This window comes from Lolium rigidum, chromosome 5 (assembly GCF_022539505.1).
Source record: "Lolium rigidum isolate FL_2022 chromosome 5, APGP_CSIRO_Lrig_0.1, whole genome shotgun sequence".
Classification (NCBI taxonomy): Eukaryota; Viridiplantae; Streptophyta; class Magnoliopsida; order Poales; family Poaceae; genus Lolium; species Lolium rigidum.
In genome coordinates, this window is record NC_061512.1 from 228,391,677 (window position 1) to 228,407,968 (window position 16,292).

Consider the following 16,292-nt stretch of genomic DNA (forward strand, 5'->3'; position numbering starts at 1 on the left):
AGGCGTTGTAGGGCCCTTAACTTTGACTCGTGCCGTCGTGCGTACCGCCCATACCACGCGCTCGTGAGTAGTCTACTAGTAGAAGAGCTTGAGAAGGCCTGTGTACAGCGCCGCCGGCCTGCCCCTGTGCCCCAGGTACGTATCGGGAGGTTTGGATGGATCACCGATCTCCTCCTCGTATAATCGTGTGGAGTGGAGGCCGCGCTCACCATCTCCGGTCCGGTGGCGTCCAGATCTAGCACGCGCAGCCATGTACTGCGCATGGAACACGACGAACCATTGGCATTGCCATTAGTAGGGAGTGCGAGGAGACGGGATAATTACCGTCCGAGCCCGGCCAGGTTCGCTCGGCTCCCTGCACACATTCCGGTCGGGGAGGGCCACTTCACGGCGTTGGAATGGTTTCCGCTCTTCTGCGTCCGCCCGCGTGCGGTCTAGAGAGAGACGGCACCATATCACTGCGCACCATCGATGATGATGATACTACTCCCTCAGTCGCAACATGGCACGCCAATTTTTGTAGTAATATAAAATATTGATTAAAAAAATTGATTTTTTCTGAGAAAAAGATGATCAAGTATTGTACTCGTATAAAAAAATTGGGCTCAAAATTATTATTATTTTCCGAGGATCCATGCGAATTATTTCGAGCCCAAACATTTTATACAGGTACAACGCTTAATCATCTTTGGTTCTCAAAAGAATTTGGATTATTTTGCTCTTTTTTGAATTACTATTTCTCTTTAGAATGTCATGGGTGTCGGTACCCATGAGCATGGATTTATTTTCCATGAAACATGTCACCATTTAGTGTATAGATATATCTACATTTAGATAAATCGAAGATATTTATTATAGGATAGATGGAGTATATTGGATCGATGCGCTCGGTCTTGGGTTGGCATGCCCCTTTTTTTAACGGTGCGCTCTGAATCTCTGATGATCAAGGTACTTACGGTGATGGCTAAGGGTAGACAGTAGACTGTTTATTCGTGTGAATCATCTTGTTATGATTTTGGTTGGGTTGGCACGCCCATTTAGATATGCTTGCTATCATAAGCAACATCACGGACTAATTTTACTTGGTTGCTCCGTGAGGCCACGGACTTTATCATCACTTTCTACCCAGTTAGCGGGTCCAAGTGAGCCCATGTCACACCAAGTGAAACATTCTGAAGCTCCTGCAGCATCTTAAAACACTCAAAATCTTCGGAATTTATCCTTTTTTGTGTATAGCTCATAGCATAAGGCATTTCGTATTAAAACTTGCAGACAAGTAGCTTAAAACTATATGAACGTACAAAATATGGAGTGGAGGGAGAATTGCTGGTTCGACATGCTTCAAGCGCACGCACGTTATTTTGTTTATGCATTTGTACCATCGTTGCAAGCCTGATGCGAAACAACAACATTTAGGTTGAAGAAGTGTTTGTTATTGTGTTTTGCGTCGTGTGTTGCCGATGTTTGTCTTTCGTGTTGTGGTTGTTGCGACCCATTGATACGTCTAATTTACATCACTATTTTATATCATAATTTACTGCTATTCATTGATATATTTCATATTTAGATGTGATACTTATGTTATTCCATCTATTTTTGCATGTTTGATGATTATTGGAGAATTAACCACCGAAGCCAGGAATCTGCTGGAAAAAGGACCATCAAGGCATCATATTTTTCCAGATGACGGAGAAAGCCAGGAGGGGAGGCCGAGATGGGCTAGGGGGCTCCAAACCACCCCTAGGCGCGGGCCCATCCCAGGCCGCGCCTAGGCATGGTTTGGCCGCCCTAGCCCACTTCTGACGACGCCCCCTCACGTATTTCAACCCCTCGGGAAACCTAAGGTCGAGGGTGCGACCAGAGAAATATTCCGCCACCGCTACCGGGCGGAGAACCATAGAGAGAGAAAAGCTCTCCGGAAGGCAGAATTCTACCGGGGAAATTCCTTCCCGGAGGGGGAAAATCGTCGCCATCGTCATCTCCATCGAGTTGGACTTCATCGGGATCATCATCACCATCATCTCCACCACCAGTACCATCATCACCGCCATCTCCACGCCGTCCTGCTGTAACATCTTGGGTTTAATACTTGTCTAGTTCATAGGGAAAACTTTCCCGTTGTTGATTACTCCTTGTAGTTGATGTTATTGAGTGAAACCATTGAATTAAGGTTTATGTCCAGATTGTTATTCATCATTATATCACCTCTGATTATGATCCATATGATATCTCGTGAGTAGTTCGTTTAGTTCTTGAGGACATGTGAGAACTCATGTTGTTAGTAGTGGAACTATGTTGAGTAATATGCAATGATTTGATATTTAAGTTGTGGTATTATTCTTCTAGTGGTATCATGTGAACGTCGACTATATGATATTTCACCTTTATGGGCCTAGGGGAATGCATCGTGTATTCGGCTACTAATTGTGGGGTTGCGGGAGCGACAGAAACCTAAACCCCCATTAGGAAATTGGTGCATGAGGGAGTGTAGGATCTTAGAGTTTAAGGCTGTGGTTAGATTTATCTTAATTACTTTCTTGTAGTTGCGGATGCTTGCAAGAGATATAATCACAAGTATGTATTAGTCCAAGTATGGGGTAGTACATTAACATAGGTTCACCCACACAACACTGACCAAACCATTGAAGATTATTCAGTTATGTGAAGCGAAAGCACTTGACGTAATTCACGTGTGTTCTCAGGAACGTTTGTTCATCATAAGTAAAACAATCGGCTTGTCCTTTGCATTGAAAGGATTGGGCCACTCCCTGCAATTATTATTACTACATTTTATTTACTCGTACTTTATTTATCTGTAATACCAAATACCCCTTGCAAACCTATTTGCTAGTGTTTACAGTGAATCCTCGATCAAAACTGCTCCTCAACACCTTCTGCTCCTCGTTGGGTCCGACACTCTTATTATCGAAAGTACTACGATACACCTCCTATACTTGTGGCTCATCACCCACCTTTATCTTCTTTTGTCGTAGCCAATTTTGTGATTCTATTGCTAAATGCATTCGTTAAAAATGTTATGACATTTCACATAATTTATAAAAACACGGGGATAATGTTGCTGCCACATATATTACTCAAGCACAAGATTAAATATTGCATGTGGGGATTTCCCTGTTGCATTGATTGAACTTTGCCGCATCATGACTTTAAGTCTAGTTTTTTTTTTGACAAATATGACCTCTGGCCCGAACTAATGCCTCATAGGGCCTATTTGGCAAAATAACTTTGAATATGGCACCTCGGTTTTGCGCAATTGAGTATGGTGCTGAGGTTGGGTAGGTCGGCGCAAAAGTATCTTGGAACCAAAACCTAGAACCATGGAACCTTAGAATCTTACATGCCAAGGTCGGTGACACTGGCCCTTGTGGCGAAGTAGGCAAAACAATATGAATTCAGTAGATAGAGTCGGTGCCAATCCCAGTGGCGCCAAAATACAAAACCCTGGCCATTTTATTTCCTATCTCAGCTTCTTGTATTCTCACCCGCCGCCAGCTTTGTCTTTCCTATTTTTATCCCTACTGTCCAAATAAACTAAAAATTCAAGCATTTCACTAATCTCAACTATGGGAAATCTTCTTTGAGGTAATATCTCTCAAATCCCCTTGTATACACAAAGTATTATGTCAAATTACACCTCATTTCTCCTCAAATTTGTTGATTTCTTGAATTGGTGTATTTTTTTATTAGTAATGGTGTTTTTTAATAGAGTTACTACATGTATGTGTGTACTGAGTTTGTGCTTGTCTTAGGGTTTGGTATGTTTTTTCTTGGTCAAAAAGCAAATCCTAGATATCTGGATAAAGTATTGGCTATGTGCATGTTCTTGTTTTGGGGGAACTGTGTTCAAGTTAGGTTTGTTCAAGTATCATGTGCATTATCTAAGTATGTGGACCACGTTTATGCATGTCATTTATAGTTAGTTGGTTGTATAATACTACTTCCATCCCAAAGCTTAAGGCTTATACTATTTTTAGAAACTCAAACTATGTCCAGTTTGGCAAAGCTTTTACCAAAAGTCTTAACATGCAAAATACAAAATCAATATCGTTAGATAGATAAGGAAATATGTTTTCATATGGTATCTACAAAATATATTGTCTAATTTTTTTCCAAACTTTTCATGATTTAACTTTTCAAAAATAATATAAGGCTTAAGATTTAGGATGGAGGTAGTAGCAGTTTTGAGAATTATACACTTAGCACATAGTTATAAATAGTTTATGTTTCCTCTATCTTTCCTAGGTTCTTCAGGCATGTGGACGTAAATTGCACGTCGTCACATGGAGTTTGTAGCAACAAACAAATACAAGTATCCCAATATATCATGCAAATATGCTTGGTGCCACCATGATATTCCGTACCGAAAGGTTTTTTTTAAGGAATACGGTAGGGGAAGCTCCTACACTGATTTTGTTTTTTAAGTAATAAAAGCCCAAATTCGCGTCCCTGGGAATATGAACTTGGGCGGCTGGATTGGACATCCACTTCCCTAACCAAGTGAGCTAGACTTCGAAAGGTTGTTGCGGACTTTGAGATATCATGCAACTTACGCACCCCGCTATGGTTAGCCGTGCATAATACTATTGCGGAGATCCCCACATGGTTGTTCTTAACTTATCATAGAGTTCCAATCGGACATTATGTGTTGTTGATTCCTTATTTGGTAAAATTTCACTAGTTCAGAAATGCTTATAGGAAATCCATATTAATGGTGTGCCACAAAAATGAGAGGTCACTAGTATTTGCTAACAATACGAGTGGCATGCATCCCAAAATTATGCCACACCACCAAGAATACAGTATTAGTGGTCGGACGTTAGCATGGCGTAAGTTTGGAGTGGTGTGACATATTAGGGCACACCACTGATAATATTACTAGTAGTGGCGTAGAAACTTGGTAAACATTCACCCCGTCTGACCATCCCATAGGACAAATGTTGTGTGATCCATGCTTCATATAGGAGAGTCCAATAGGATAAATGTTGTGATGTTTGGTAGGACATGATAAAACGGAGTGGTATTCCTGCTAGTACTTGTATTCCTACTAGTAATGTAACATTGTGGGCCATGCCCTGTCCCATCGCAAGTCAACTGATTGTCTCATCGCAATTGTTTGTCAACAGTTCTTATGCATGGAAAACCATTGCATGTGCGTGATTCGGTCCAAGTATAGTACAAACGATGTGATATTAGATAGAACACGCTAATAGGGAGAAGTATTCCAACTAGAAGTGTAACACGGTGGGTCGCACGTTGTTTGATTGTCCCATCACAATCATTGTTGGAAGTTTTCTGCACGGAAAACCATGGCATATACATGCTTCATACAGGAGAGTCTTTGCCTTGGACAAGAAATAAAATTCTTCATAGGACATTGTAACATCGGTAAGTGTTTCTATCAAAATTGTAACTCCGTGGTTCACACCCCGTCTGATTGTCCCATCACAATCGTCGTCATAAATTGATCTTTCTGAAACTCGTTGCATATGAGTCCGTTCTTATTTTATACTAAACATTTTTAATTTTGTACAATTAGAACTCGTTCTCTCGACATATCATCTAAACCAACAAGGTAACTTTATTATAGCTAGGAAAATTAACCACATGATAATGAAAACAAATATTAAGATATATAACTATGTGTTATTAAATTTTAACATCCACCCTGAATTTATTTGCACTAAATTTGAAACATTTGTTACAAAGGGAATGGTCTTAGTTGTTTGCTTTTTTTCGATGACTCGCTCTTAAACAACTTTGAAACCAAACTCTTCTGCATCGTATTAAAAAGGGAACAAAATCCCATGTGTTCACATATTAATTTGTAACACTTGGACGAATCCAAAATATAAGTATGTGTTGTGTCTATATTAATTTTTTAGATATCATGACAAAAGTAGCTTTTAAGCTAGTAGAGGTTTCTAGAATGCATGGTTTACCATTTCAGGTATAAGTAAATAGAAGACGTAACGATCAATTACGAAACAAAAATCCTAGAATATACAATATGATCAGAGGCCATGAATTGTTTTGCTTATCCGCCACTTAAATAATAGATTATATGTTTGGCCAAATATGTGTTTCATCTTTCTGGCCTTCGACAACGAGCTCTGTTCATATGCATATACTTTGTTCTTTGGCTTGAGGTGAGTTTAGCCTTTTTGAAAAAAAAAATGAATAAAAAAATGAAACAGTGTCTAGGAGGAACTAGAACACTATTGATATAGTAGAAGTGGGACTTGGCGTGACAATTCCAGAATTCGTCCCTAACAGGGATCGAACTCTGATCGTTAGGGTGTGCCACTGCGACCCTAACCACTAGGCTAAGCCCACGTCGTCAGTTTAGCCTTTTTGGAAGAACACCAAACAAGAACCAAGTTCTTAGGCCCACAAATCATTGACTGTGGGGAGAAATAATAGGCACACTCTTCTCTATTGTTGATGCCCACTGTATGTGTATGTGTCAATTATATTCCGCCCGATAACATGATAAACATGTGACTGCACATGTTAGAAAGAATGTGTATGGAAAATTAATTTATAACTTGTACTCTCTCCATACATAAAATAATGTCAGAGATTTTTCTAAAATTAGATGTATCTATACACATCTAAATTTAGACAAACTTCTTACATCCTTTTATAGACAGAGGTAGTATATAATTTTGGATCGCAAGATCCGAAGTCTAAAAGGCGAAAAACATTCAACCGTGTACTAGCTCCGTCGTGGTTTGTAAGACCCCTAATTTTTTTATCCGAACTTTGTCCATGGATTTGACTAACAAACCAGATCAGAGGGAGTATATAATTTTGGATCCCAAGATCCATAGAGCTCATTATTTTAATAAAATCTTAAAAGACATATTTACAAGTCCAAAAAAATCCAAAAACATCCAACCATGTACTAGCTCCGTCCTGGTTTGTAAGATCCCTAGAATTTTGAGCGTAACTTTCTCCATGCCGCGCTCTCTCTGGCATGAGGCTTCTGGCCTGGGAAAGGACCACGCGGTGCAGGGATCACGGCGCGCCATTGCTTAGCTTGGATACACGCATCCGTGTTTGCTTTGCACGTATTTTTTGAGGGAGGTGCCAGGCTACGTACTGAGACGTCGGAGTAGGGCATGGCTGGATGTTGGTAGGCTTTTCAATCCCCGTGAAAGCATAGTTAAGCAAGAGGGGTAGCAGGGCCTATGAGCATATTGCTGTTCTAATTAAGCCACAGATCAACCAACTATATTAAGCAACAAGATGAGGGGAATGTACTTCCGTCCTTTTCATAGGACTCGTACTTCATGTTGTACTCTGCTACTGCTAAGTCACGGCTTTATCATGAGACCCAACAAAACGACATTCATCCCGTATGTTCTCTTCTGTCCGGATCTAAACAGGCGCAGTATAATCTCATTGCACCTGCCAGTCTCGCCAAAGGATGGTAATCGGATAACGATAGGTTTGGTCCCGAATACACAAATGGTACCGCCTTGATAAGACAAGAGAAGCGTACAGAACGCTAACAAACGGCCAGGTCGGCGCCGTTACAGCTGGGGCGGGGATGAATCGTGGATGGGGATGATGGAGCAAACCACTACTGCAACTCTACAACAGTGGAATCCAGTTAAAAGTTGGCGCCTACAAGTAGAAAAGATGCCGTCGCCGCCATGTGAAAGGTTCTGTAGGTTCTGTAGATGCATGGTAGGAGCGCTACTCTTGACAGATGACAGAACCAAAGAAGCCCTTTTTCTTTCTGAATAGCACAGGAATGATAATATGCAGTCAGTGTAACGTGCAAAAATGTATCTGCAGTCAGTACAAGTCACAAAGAGGTTCCTCGCCTGGTTGTAATATGAGTTTATGACCAACCAGTCAGACCAATGCAAATTCAGAAATCATACAGAAAAGAGTAAACGAACATTGAAGAAGCAAATCCAGCACAAGCTGATTCAGGGATCCACTACCATCTGACGTCCGAGTTACCTGGACACTACTATGATATACATAGCTCCCAACTTACGCTTCCTAGGACTGCCATCAACTTGCCCTTTCCACTACTCACAGAGATAATGAGTCAAAGATCCAGATTCTGTGCAAAACGATCTGTACTCCATGGTAGGTGCTGCTCCGCACTAGCGCCTACTTATGAGTTATGAACCAAAGGGGCCCTCTTTCTGAATAGCATAAACAGAACAGAGATGATTCAGTATGAAATGAAAGAGATACAACCTGAAACGGACAAGCAGGAAACAAAGCTTTGCTCCCTGTCAAATGGGCTCACTGAATTTTTTTTCTCAAGGAAACTAAAAAAGTTCTTGCGTTGCGTTGTGTTTCATTTCATTGAAGAGAGAGAGAGTGAGAGAGAGTTTGGTGTTATACGCCCCCTAAGAGGCAAAAGCTAGAAATAAAGCTTACAACTTAGTGAACATCTCATGTCTGCCGCGGGATTAGGCTAAGGCCTGGCACTCTAGTTCTTGCCCACAGCTTCTTCCTTGATTGGCTCTTAACTCTCACTGTTTCTTATCTACGAATAAGATCATCAGCTGGTTGTATTAATCCAGTTTTAGAATGCAGGCAAGTAAGAGTAAAACATTGTAAAAGAAGCAATCCAGCACAAGCTGATTCGGGAATCCACTGTCATTCAGAGTTAGAGTTGCTGTGTGGTTTTTGGCACTGCTCAGACATAGTTCCAGTGTTCCACTTCCATCTTACCCTTCCTAGGACTGTTGTAAACTTTCCCTTCCCACTACCAACAGGTATAATGCGAGCCAATTGCAGAATATCCATCTATCATAGGACTTCCTTTCGACTTGACCCTTTCAGAGTTTTGACTACTCACCCATGACTAGCATAACACGAGGCAACATAGCAATCATCCTTGTTCGAACCTGATCTATCAAGATATGGCCACCTTCTTCAAAATAGACGGTTGAGGACAAAATCAAAGAACAAGTTACTGTAGACATGAAATAATCCAGTTCCAGTGTTATGGACTTATGGGTCAACCTGAATGATTGATTATGGTCTGAAAGTTCAAACCAGAAGGAATCGGCTGAATATTTTCTACATCGGAAGTAACAGTACGTGGTTGTTGTAACTGAACATTGTCTGAATGTTCTGAATCTTCCTATACAAGTAAGGTTACAAAGGTTTGTTGATGCCCTTAGCAATCTTATAACTAATTTGTATCTAGTACACGTCTCAGTTTCATGTATACTACAACTCCTGCCAACGGAGCAAGATGTATCTACCACTTGCAGAAAAAGCAATACCTACTCACAAAAAGAGAGAGTGTTACAGGGAAATTGACATGTCCTTAACACAGTAACTCCATCCTCAAATAAAAAAAGTAATAGAGTTTTCTTTTTTTTTGGGTGGGAGGCCAAGTGCCAGAGGATGGTAGAAGGCCATCCCGAAATTCAAACTATACAATTTTCCATCAGTAGAAGTTGAATTACAAAATTTCAGATGAGCATATTCTCTTTAATAATCTCATTATAACGCCTTAAGAAAAGTCATTAAAGAACAAAAAAAATGTAATGCAACAACGAATGAAGTACCGCAAGCATATCTACAATAATAAGTACATAGTTTCCTACAAATACTAAAGTGCACGTCGAAACATATTCTATAGCATGTTTTGCAGACACTTTAAAAACTATTTATTTGTAATCCATCTTCATGTTGCAACTGCACTTATGCAGATATCTTAAACAGCCCGACCATACTTTGACAACTACAGACCTACCTGTGCTATTTTTTGCCACGGTGAGCATTCTTCCCACCATCCATGAGTTTCTGGTAAAAACTATCTTAATCCACCAAAACACTATATTGTACAGCTATGCTTAAATAATACTGTAGGACTTTTCTTGTGAAGGTTCAAAGCGGCATAGAAATATCGTCCTGGCTGGGGAAACGGCTGCCTTGCAGCGCTTTTGTGTCAGAATTCCCTTCTCTTTTCTCTCATCACATGCGTCTGAATGACTCCTGGCTTAGTTGATTCCCCATAGTTTCAGCCTTCATCCTGGGACTCACTCAATCAGCAGAAAGAGAACTTCAAAAAAATCCACCGCCTGATCACCGGCCTAAGTTTGAGGAAGAAGATTACAAGTTTATGGCGTGGGGCGAAGACAAAAGGTTCAGCACCCGTGCGGTGTACATGATAGTCTCTTCAAATGGGGTTATTGGCTCCAAAAAGTCACTGTTTCTTATTTACGAATAAGATCATCAGCTGGTTGTATTAATCCATTTTCAGAATGCAGTCAAATAAGAGTATATAACATTGTAAAAGAAGCAATCCAGCACAAGCTGATTCAGGGATCCACTAACATCCAGCGCTGGAGTTGCTGTGAGATTTTTGGCACTACTCAGGCATGGTTCCACTGTTCCACCTTACCCTTCCTAGGAATGTTGTCAACTTTCCCTTCCCACTACTAACAGATATAATGCGAGTCAACTGTAGAATATCCATCTATCATTAGGACTTCCTTTCGACCTGTCCCTTCTGAGTTTTGAATACTCACGAGTGACTAGTACAACACAAGACAACATGGCAATCATCATCCTTGTTCTGACCTGGTCTAACAAGATATGGCCACCTTCTTCAAAAAGATCGCCAGCATTGCATAGCTGAGGACCCAAAAAAAATGAAAGAACAAGTTACTGCAGATGAATAATCTAATTCTCCGTACGATGGGTCAACATGAATGGTAGACGGTGGTGGCTAAAAAAAGAAGAAACACTTTAACCAGAAGAAATGGGCTGAATATTTTCTGCATCTGAAGTAACAGTGCCCAGTTGTTGTAACTGAACATTGCATGGTCTGAAAGTTCTGAAGCTTCCAATACGAGCAACGTTACAAAGGTTTGCTGATGCCCTTAACAGCCTCATAATTTATTTTATTCGTGTACACTACAACTTGTGCCAAGGGAGCGGTATGTATCCCCAACTTGCATAAAAACCTATGCACACTCAAAAAAAGGGATAAATTACAGTGAAAATTCCACTTTCACCAAAGAGAGGGGTAAAATGAGTACTCGTTATGACTGCATCATCCTTAAATCTTGTAAACATCCAGATTCACCATTTGTGATTAAATTCCATCCACACCACATTTGGGATTGAGACGGCCATATGAATGAAGGAGGACTTGGTAGCTTATAAGTGACTATGGAGAGTTCATAGCAAGAAATTTCAAATTTTGTGCACCAACCACCTTAACACATTAACGCTATTCTCAAACTCAAAGAGGCCAGAGTTGTTATTTTGTGGTGAAAACGTGTCATTTCGTAATTCAAACTGTACAATATCTCATCACCAAAAGCCGAATTACAAAAATTCAAATGAGCATATTACTTTAGATAATCACATTAAAAAAATCATTAAAAGATAAAACAAATGCAGTGTGACAAAGAATGAAGCATCCCAAACATATTTAGAGCAATAAGTACACAGTTTCCTCTAAATACTAAAGGACATGTAGAAATACATAGTGCAGCACATTTTGCAGACACCTTCAGAATTGATGTTACAACCATATAAATATCTTAAATAGCCAGACAATATTTTCTGTTTCTGAGCAGTACCCAAAAAAAAACATGGGTAACTACAGTCGTACCTGTGCTAATATTTTTGCCGCAGTGAACATTCACCCAACCGACCATGAGTTTCTGGTAAAAAATAATCTTCATCCACCAAAATAACGATGTCTTGCACAGTTACATGTTCACCAGATGCTAAAATTATTTGCCTTCTCGCCAAATATTAAGCCCATCCCTTTTTTTTTCGAAGCTCCAATGTCCAAACACAGTTAGACATGATTTGCTTACCTATTTTGTATTCTTGATTTTACAATTACAAACGTGTAGTGAAAATGTTGTTTGGAACATAGTTTCTTTATTAGCACTTCAAGTGAAAATCATATATGCAATCATGAGACCAGTTATTTGGATCTCAATGTAACTGCATCAAGTTGTATTCATCAGAATGAGAAAAAAAAGAATGAGAAAAGTGCGGCACATTTTGACACGATTAGCTATAAACGGCAATGTCAGTGCAAGCCACAGTCATCACAAGTTCATGGAAGCAGCAAGGATTGCTACTTTGATAGATTGCAAATCTTTAACCAAGACAATTGTTCAAATCATCAAGCCATAAAAGCACAAATACTTCCAAGCACATTTCGTCGATACAGGCAACAGCTACTAGAAAACATCATCTCACCAGGAAGAGATCCGAGAAGGCGGGGGACCTAGATCAGAAGTAGAGCCCCATCTGTACGTTCTTCTCCTGGAACCCGACCTTGGCGTAGAACCCCTTGAGCTCCGGGGCGCAGTTCAGGATGGCCTTGTAGCACCCCCTCCCCCTGGCGTGCTCCACGAGCCGGCGCACGACGCGCTCGCCGAGGCCCCGGCCGCGCGCGGCGGCGTCCACCACCACGTCCTCGACGTGCCCCACGGTGCCGCAGCGCCGGATGAACTTGCGCTCCACGAGCACCGCCCCCGCCGCGGCGAGGCGGCCCGTGGCGGCGTCCTCCGCGACGAGGACCAGGTGGTCGGCGCCCAGGCGCGCGAGCTCCGCGAAGCGGGCGCGGTAGGCGTCCTCCGTGAGCGGCGCGGACGGGGAGAGCTGCGCGAGGAGGTCGCAGAAGCCCTTGGAGATGTCCCCGAGCTCGAGCGGCCGGATGCGGTACGCGTCCGCGTCGTCGCCGGCGCCAGCCTCCGACGCCACCGGATCTGCTTGCGGTTGCTCCATCGGCGTGCCGGCGACGCGTGCGGCCGGGGAGAGACCGAGGAGCGTAAGAATAGGCCCAGTTGCTGCTAGTATGGGCTGGACCATGTTAGCCCATTAGACTCTAATCTATATGGGCCAGGTGAAATGACGAACCGCCAATCCGGCGGTGGATGGATGAAGGCATGAAGCAGCCGCTGGAACGACCCTGTCTTCGGCCGATGCGCGACAGCTGGAACCTAGCTTCTTCGGGCGAATGTGAGCCAATTGCAGAATATCCATCTATCATAGGACTTCCTTTCGACTTGACCCTTTCAGAATTTTGACTACTCACGAGGCAACATAGCAATCATCCTTGTTCAAACCTGATCTAACAAGATATGGCCACCTTCTCCAAAATTAAACAATGTTGAGGACAAAATCAAAGAACAAGTTACTGTAGACATGAAATAATCTAGTTCCAGTTTCATGATCAACCTGAATGATAGATTATGGTCTGAAATTTCAACCAGAAGGAATCGGCTGAATATTTTCTGCATCTGAAGAAACAGTACCTGGCTGTTGTAACCGAACATTGTCAGGATTGAGCACCCCATACGAATGAAGGAGGATTTTGGTAGCCTATAAGTGACTATGTTGCATTCATAGCAAGAAATTTCAACTTTTATGCACAAACCACCTTAACACAGTAACTCCATCCTCCAAATCAAAGAGTACTAGAGTTTTCCTTTTTTTTTGGATGGGAAGCCGAGTGCCAGAGGATGGCAGAAGGCCATCTTGAAATGTAAATTATACAATATTTAGTCAGTAGAAGACCAGAAGTTGAATTACAAAATTTTAGATGAGCATATTCTCTTTTATAATCGCATTATAATGCCTTAAGAAAAATCATTAAAGAATAAAAAAGGTAATGCAACAAAGAATGAAGTACCGCGAGCATATCTACAAATAATAAGTATACGGTTTCCTACAAATACTAAAGTACACATCGAAACATATTCTATAGCAAATTTTGCAGACTTTAAAAACTATTTATCTATAACCTATCTTCATGTTGCAATTGTACTTATGCAGATATCTTGAACAGCCAGATCATACTTTCACCACTACATACCTACCTGTGCTATTTTTTGCCGCAGTAAGCATTCATCCCACAATCCATGAGTTTCTGGTAAAAACTATCTTAATCCACCAAAACAATGGCTTGTACAGCCACGCGTAAATAATCGGACTTTTCTTCTGCAAGTTCAAAGCGCCATGGAAACATCGTCCTGGATGGAGAAACGGCTGCCTTGCGGCGCTATTGTGTTAGAATTCCCTGCTCATTTCTCTCATCGCATGCGTTGGAATGCTTCGTAGCTCAGTTGATTCCCCATGGTTTCAGCCTTCATCCTAGGACTCACTCAATTAGCAGAAAGAGAACTTAAAAAAAAAATCCACCGCCTGATCACCGGCCTAAGTTTGAGGAAGAAGATTACAAGTTTATGGCGTGGGGCGAAGACAAAAGGTTCAACACCCGTGCAGCGTACATGATGCTCTCTCCAAATGGGGTTGGCTCTCAAAAGTCAATGTCGCTTATTTATGAATAAGAACATCGGCTGGTTGTATTAATCCATTTTCAGACTGCAGTCAAATAAGAGTATAAAATTGTAAAAGAAGCAATCCAGCACAAGATGATTCAGGGATCCACTAACATCCAGCGTTGGAGTTGCTGTGAGGTTTCGCACTACTCAGACATAGTTCCACTGTTCCACCTTACCCTTCCTAGGACTGTTGTCAACTTTCCCTTCCCACTACTAACAGGTATAATGCAAGTCAACTGTAGAATATCCATCTATCATCAGGACTTCCTTTCGACCTGCCTCTTCTGAGTTTTGAATACTCACCGGCGACTAGTACAACATAAAGCAACACGGGAATCATCATCCTTGTTAAAACTGTACAATATCTCGTCACCAAAAGCTGAATTGCAAATATTCAGATGAGCATATTATTTTAGATAATCACATTAGAAAAAACCATTAAAAGATAAAACAAATGCAGTGTGACAAAGAATGAAGCATCCCAAATATAATTAGAGCAATAAGTACACAGTTTCCTCTAAATACTAAAGGACATGTAGAAATACATACTCCAGCACATTTTGCAGACACCTTCAGCAATTATTTATCTGTAACTCATCTTTGATGTTACAATCATACATATGCAAATATCTTAAACAGCCAGACAATACTTTCTGTTTCGTACCAAAAATAACATGGGTAACTACAGTACCTGTGCCACAGTGAACATTCATCCAACAGTCCATGAGGTTTTGTTAGAAAATAATCTTCATCCACCAAAATAACAATGTCTTGTACATTTACACATTCACCAAATGCTAAAACTATTTGTCTTCTCGTCAAATATTAAGCCCATTCCGTTTTCTTACAAGCTCCAATGTCCAAACACAGTTAGACTAATTGGCTTACCTATTTCGTATTCTTGATTAGAATTACAAACGTGTAGCGAAAATGTTGTTACACTTCTTTTTTACGAGGTTCTAAGATTACCTTTAGCACTTCAAGTGAAAAATCATGTGCAATTCTGAGACCGATTATTTGGATGTCAATGTAACTGCATCAAGCTGTATTCATCAGAATGAGAAAAGTGCGGCACATTTTGACGTGATTAGCTATATCAGTGCAAGCCACAGTGTTCATGCAAGCAGCAAGGATTGCTAATTTGATAGATTGCAAATCTTTAACCAAGACAATTGTTCAAATCATCAAGCCATAAAAGCACAAATAATTCCAATCACATTTCATCGATACAGGCAACAGCTACTAGTAGTAAACATCACCAGGAAGAGATCCGAGAAGGCGGGGGACCTAGATCAGAAGTAGAGCCCCATCTGGACGTTCTTCTCCTGGAACCCGACCTTGGCGTAGAACCCCTTGAGCTCCGGTGCGCAGTTCAGTATGGCCTTGTAGCACCCCCTCCCCCTGGCGTGCTCCACGAGCCGGCGCACGACGCGCTCGCCGAGGCCCCGGCCGCGCGCGGCGGCGTCCACCACCACGTCCTCGACGTGTCCCACGGCGCCGCAGCGGCGGATGAACTTGCGCTCCACGAGCACCGCCCCCGCCGCGGCGAGGCGGCCCGTGGCGGCGTGCTCCGCGACGAGGACCAGGTGGTCGGCGCCCAGGCGCGCGAGCTCCGCGAAGCGGGTGCGGTAGGCGTCCTCGGTGAGCGGCGCGGACGGGGAGAGCTGCGCGAGGAGGTCGCAGAAGCCCTTGGAGATGTCCCCGGGCTCCAGCGGCCGGATGCGGTACCCGTCGGCGCCGTCGCCGGCGCCGGCGTCAGCCTCCGACGCCACCGTGGCTGCTTGCGGTTTCTCCATCGGCCTGTCGTCGACGCGGAGAGAGACGAGCGTAAAAATAGGCCCAGTTGCTGCTAGTAAATGGGCTTGACCACGTTAGCCCATCAGCTAATGTATATGGGCCAGGTAAAATAACGACAGCCGAGTGAATCTTTAAAAAAAACAGGTGAACCTTCCGAGATTTTGTCCG

At 42.2% G+C, this 16,292-nt stretch overlaps 2 protein-coding genes across 2 annotated transcripts; both read right to left on the reverse strand.

Annotated features, from left to right (window-relative positions):
- Positions 1 to 10,421: 10,421 nt before the first annotated feature.
- On the reverse strand, positions 10,422 to 16,123 carry LOC124654784 (glucosamine 6-phosphate N-acetyltransferase 1-like). Its single transcript, XM_047193769.1, has 2 exons — positions 15,615 to 16,123; positions 10,422 to 10,644 (listed from the first exon to the last, which is right to left on the reverse strand). The coding sequence occupies exon 1, from the start codon at positions 16,121 to 16,123 to the stop codon at positions 15,620 to 15,622; it is 504 nt and encodes a 167-aa protein (XP_047049725.1). The 3' UTR covers positions 10,422 to 10,644; positions 15,615 to 15,619.
- LOC124657189 (glucosamine 6-phosphate N-acetyltransferase 1-like) lies at positions 12,091 to 12,852 on the reverse strand. Its single transcript, XM_047195781.1, has one exon. The coding sequence runs from the start codon at positions 12,850 to 12,852 to the stop codon at positions 12,271 to 12,273; it is 582 nt and encodes a 193-aa protein (XP_047051737.1). The 3' UTR covers positions 12,091 to 12,270.
- Positions 16,124 to 16,292: the final 169 nt, after the last annotated feature.

Bases quoted from the DNA above. Each gene is read 5' to 3' on its own strand.
- LOC124654784 (XM_047193769.1), bottom strand. From the start codon at position 16,123: ATGGAGAAACCGCAAGCAGCCACGGTGGCGTCGGAGGCTGACGCCGGC.
- LOC124657189 (XM_047195781.1), bottom strand. From the start codon at position 12,852: ATGGTCCAGCCCATACTAGCAGCAACTGGGCCTATTCTTACGCTCCTC.